This window comes from Pinus tabuliformis, chromosome 1_2 (assembly GCF_031772625.1).
Source record: "Pinus tabuliformis cultivar Carrire ecotype Pingquan chromosome 1_2, CPIR1, whole genome shotgun sequence".
Classification (NCBI taxonomy): Eukaryota; Viridiplantae; Streptophyta; class Pinopsida; order Pinales; family Pinaceae; genus Pinus; species Pinus tabuliformis.
Window position 1 is genome coordinate 1,058,987,761 of NC_142298.1, and position 4,321 is coordinate 1,058,992,081.

Here is a 4,321-nt window from a genome sequence, read left to right on the forward strand (position 1 = left end):
TAAGGAAGCCTAGGGCCACGAGGAGAGGAGGTCAAGCCTACATCAGATGAAGTCCAATTGCAGAGCTTGGAAAGTAATTTTTGTGGTTTTTGAGTCTTCTGAATCCAATGGAGTAGGTTGCAAATCCATTGGAGCATTGAAAGTGCAGGCAATCAGATAATTGACCATTAATCCAAAGAGGGCCTGGCCATTGAAGCAGGTCTAAGAAGATGTAGCCCAGGAGGGGTGAACTCCTTTATCAGTTTTGTGTTTATGAGTTTTTGGTGTTTTACTTCTCTGCAATTTTACTTGTTTTATATGTGTTTAAAACAATTAATTAATTTCATAAATTGCTCATAAAATACACATAACGCTTGACACATAAATCCTCATATTTTGGTTAATTTAAGATGATCCTAAACACGTTTTTAATACTGATGAGGGATATGGCATAGCATTAACAAGTTTTCCCAACATTTCAGATCACTCTCCCTCTTTCTCTCTCTCTCTTTCTCTCTCTCTCTCTCTCTCTCTCTTCCCCCACCCCTTCTTCTATTTCTCTATCCCTCCCTCCCTCACTCAATCCATGCTTCACAACAACCCCCCCTCTTTCTCTCTCCTCTCCAAGTTTGTATTTATCTCCCTCCCTTTATCCTTCTCAATCTATCCCTCTCTCCCTTTCTCTTACTCACTCTGTCTCCTCCAGATATATTTATATCTCCCACCTCGCTCCTTCTCTCTCGCCCCCAAACCTCTCTCTCTTTCTCTACCCTCCTGATCTATATATATTTCCCTCTCTTTATCCTTCTCTATCTTTCTCTCCTTCACTCCCTCCCCCTCTCTCATTATCTTACCCGCTATGTCATTTCTCTATCTCTTATTCCTCCTCTTTCTTCCCCCTCCAGTCTCTCCCCCTTCTCTTTCTGTACCCCTATTACTCTCACTCTCTCACACAACTTATCTCTCTCTCCTTCACAACACCCCCCTCCAACTTTGTGTCTCTCTTTCTCCCTATTTCAACCACACATATCTCCCTCCTTGTCCCTTCCCTACCCTATTTCCTTATCTCCCTCACTTCTTGACTCCCATTCACTATCTCCCCTCACTCACCTCCCCCCTCTCTTTCTTTCTTTCTTTATCTATCTTGGCCCCTCTATCACTTCCTCTCTCACCCTCCCGACCCCCCAAACCAACCTCAACCATTTCCCACCAACTCATTCTTCCCCAATCCCTGCCCCTCTCTCTTAAGCTCTCTCTTTCTTTCTCTTTTTATCTCTCTTATCCCCTCTATTCATCCCTCTCTCGCCATCCCCACCGCCCCAATCCCAACTCCACCATTTCCCATGTGTTAAAGTCACTATTTCCCTGTGCTAAAGTCATTAGTTATTTCCATGTATCAAAGTCATTAGTTGTAGGAAGGTGTGCATGTTCCTAGCACTAGAAGCACACACAAAGTTTTGGCACTATGAACGTGCATGCATTATTAGTACTAACAACATGCATGTGCTAGGAACACACACACATTTTTTAAATTTATTTTTTTCTTGATGGGAATCATACATGCTCAGTGGCTTGGTTGCTTCAGATATAGGTTTAGGATCACGAACCTGGTGGTTTGGGCTACAAATACATTAAAACATCAATTTTTGAGAAATCAAATGTATATCTATCTTTGACCTTACTTTTATATAATCTAAACAAATCCATTTTCCATAAAATAGCATCCACATATAAAGTCACTTGTGTGTGTGTGTGTATATAATATTAAAAAAAATACTTTTTACTATTTTTAATACATTATTCTCTTGATTGAAATATATTAAAATCTTAAAAACCTCTCGTCTATTTCCACTCTAACTTTTTGGGGCTTTAACCATTAGGAAAAAAAATTATATGGTGCACTAGGAGACATTAATACCTATCATCCAAAGAAAAGAGAATGTTTGATAATGGTATGACCATTTTAGGTTGCATTAGTAGAAGACCTTATAATTTCAAGGATATAATGATTTCCCCACACACACACACACATATATATATAGGCAATTGGCTCAATCTCATACTCACGTGACACAGGGTCGATTCCAATCGTTACCACTATAAACTCTAGGCGAACCATGTCACCCCCAACACACTACTCATGGGTAAACTTGAGGGATTTGAACCTGGAACATAATACTTCATTTTCAAGGCCATCGCTAATTGAGATTCCCCGGGGGCTCTAATATATATATATATATATATATATATATTGGAATAATAGTTGTGCACAAGAATAATTTGTTCTCTACAACTCCACAAGTTTTTGTAGCAAGATTCCATCATTTAGCTACTCAAAAGCTACACTAATGGAAACATATACATTATATTTTGCTTGTAAAATAACATAATGATGTTAACAAAACTCAATTAGGCCTAAAGTTTTAATGTCATATCACAAGCTCACAAATCACGCTAACTTTTACCATATCTTTTATCTTCTTCTTTTTCTTCTTTTCTAATTCTTTTTATACATAATGAGAGAACCTATCATAATTCAGTTATCAAACCAACAATGGGGACAACCATTATTGACTCCTATTTGTGAATGTAGGCGGACTTATTACTATTATTCAACGAAAACTACATCTATCATAACTCAGTTATCAAACCAATAATGGGGACAACCATCATTGGCTCCTATTTGTGAATGTAGGCACACTTATTACTATTATTCAGCAAAAAACACAACACCTAGAATTACTCGTTGGTGGTCTATAAATGGGCAGGCTTTCACTCTTGTTGCCTCTATGTCCTAGGCAATCAACATGTTTCCTTACATCCAAGGAAGACAAGTTCTTAGTCAAACAAAAACAGTTTTAGAGCATACTCCAAACCCATTTTTATCTCATTTCATAATAATTATTTAAAAAATAAATTAAAAAGAAATATAAAACAAAAAAAAAATTCTAGACATCCTTGATAAAATTAAGAAAAAGTCTGACTATGTCAAATAGGACATCCTTCTCGCAACTCTTTAATGAAATATTACCCCAAATTTAACGCACTATTTATATAAGTAGGAGAAAGCGGGATAAACAACATAATTAAGTGGGTCAAAGTACATCTCTAGAATTTTGATGTTTGGAATGATTTGCAAAGAGTCCTATCATGTTGTACTTCCAAAATCTAACACTGGTAAGCCATTGATTACACAACACCGTGTCGTAGTACAATTCGTCCACCATTAAGTTATTTTTCATAAATGGTATAGAAGCCATTTTGAATGGACTTCACTATTTTTCCAATTTGAGTTATGAGCGGTTAGGTGTACATGTCATTCTCACTCTCCGCGGGAAAAAATAAATGCAAGTCTCACGCTCTGTGATCAAATTAGCAAAAGGGATGAAGGCGTTACGAGCCCTAATTCTCTCTGGTTTTCAGAATTAGGGTTTAAGGTTAAAGAGTGTTTTCTTTCTGCTTTGGCTTTTTCTGTATCTCTTTGTGGAGATGGCTATGACAGTGGACGTGGTGATAGCCGGCAACGTTGTCCGCGACGCTATTATAGGAAGCGGCTCGGCAGTGAATATAATGCCTTATCATACAATGAAAGCTCTGCGCCTCCAACCCACGGGGCCGAGTGCTCATTCTCTGAAAATTCCTAGCGGGAGTGAGAGTATCCCAGCAGGTGTGATTGAGGACGTTGCCGTTGATGTTGGCCGGGTTCGAATCTTGACCACATTCCATGTTTTGCCACTGCCGAATCCCAAGAACTCCTACTCTCTGCTGCTAGGCGCGCCATGGCTGTATAACGCAAGGGCGATAATAGAATGTAATAAAGAGAGGGGCACTGTGGTGAAAATATGTGGGGGTAATGAGACCATTACTATTCCTGTAGGGAAGAAGGCCAGTGGTGAGCGGGAGGAGTTATTTGTCACTAGCGTTGAGATAGGTAAATCATTAAACAAGTGAATAAATTATGCACTCTGTTTTCACTTTTTGACTGAAGATGCTCAGATAATGAGGACTTTAACTATCTCTGGCCAAACTGTTTGGTCATTTTTTGGTGTTTCAAGCTTACTGCATGGACAAATCATACTATCTTCTGGTACCTTTTTTTCCCTAGACTTTCAGGCGGTGTAAAAGTATGAAGGATATTTTTACTCTCTCCCAAGTTTAAGCATTAACTTGATATTTCAGCCTTTCCATACGTATATTGGGACTCATAGGATATTAATACAATCTAGCTTTTTTTGGTACGGAATAAATTATGCGTTCTATTCTGCTACTTTTAATCTGGCAAGTCAATGCAATTTCTAAACTGTTGCGATTTCTCCTAGTTTTGCGCATTTAGTACAATTTT

The 4,321-nt window shown here is 38.3% G+C and overlaps 1 protein-coding gene across 1 annotated transcript; it reads left to right on the forward strand.

Moving 5' to 3' along the window:
• Nucleotides 1–3,468: 3,468 nt before the first annotated feature.
• Nucleotides 3,469–3,930, forward strand: LOC149209785 (uncharacterized). The gene has a single exon (XM_089398745.1). The coding sequence runs from the start codon at nt 3,469–3,471 to the stop codon at nt 3,928–3,930; it is 462 nt and encodes a 153-aa protein (XP_089254871.1).
• The last annotated feature ends 391 nt before the right edge of the window (nt 3,931–4,321 follow it).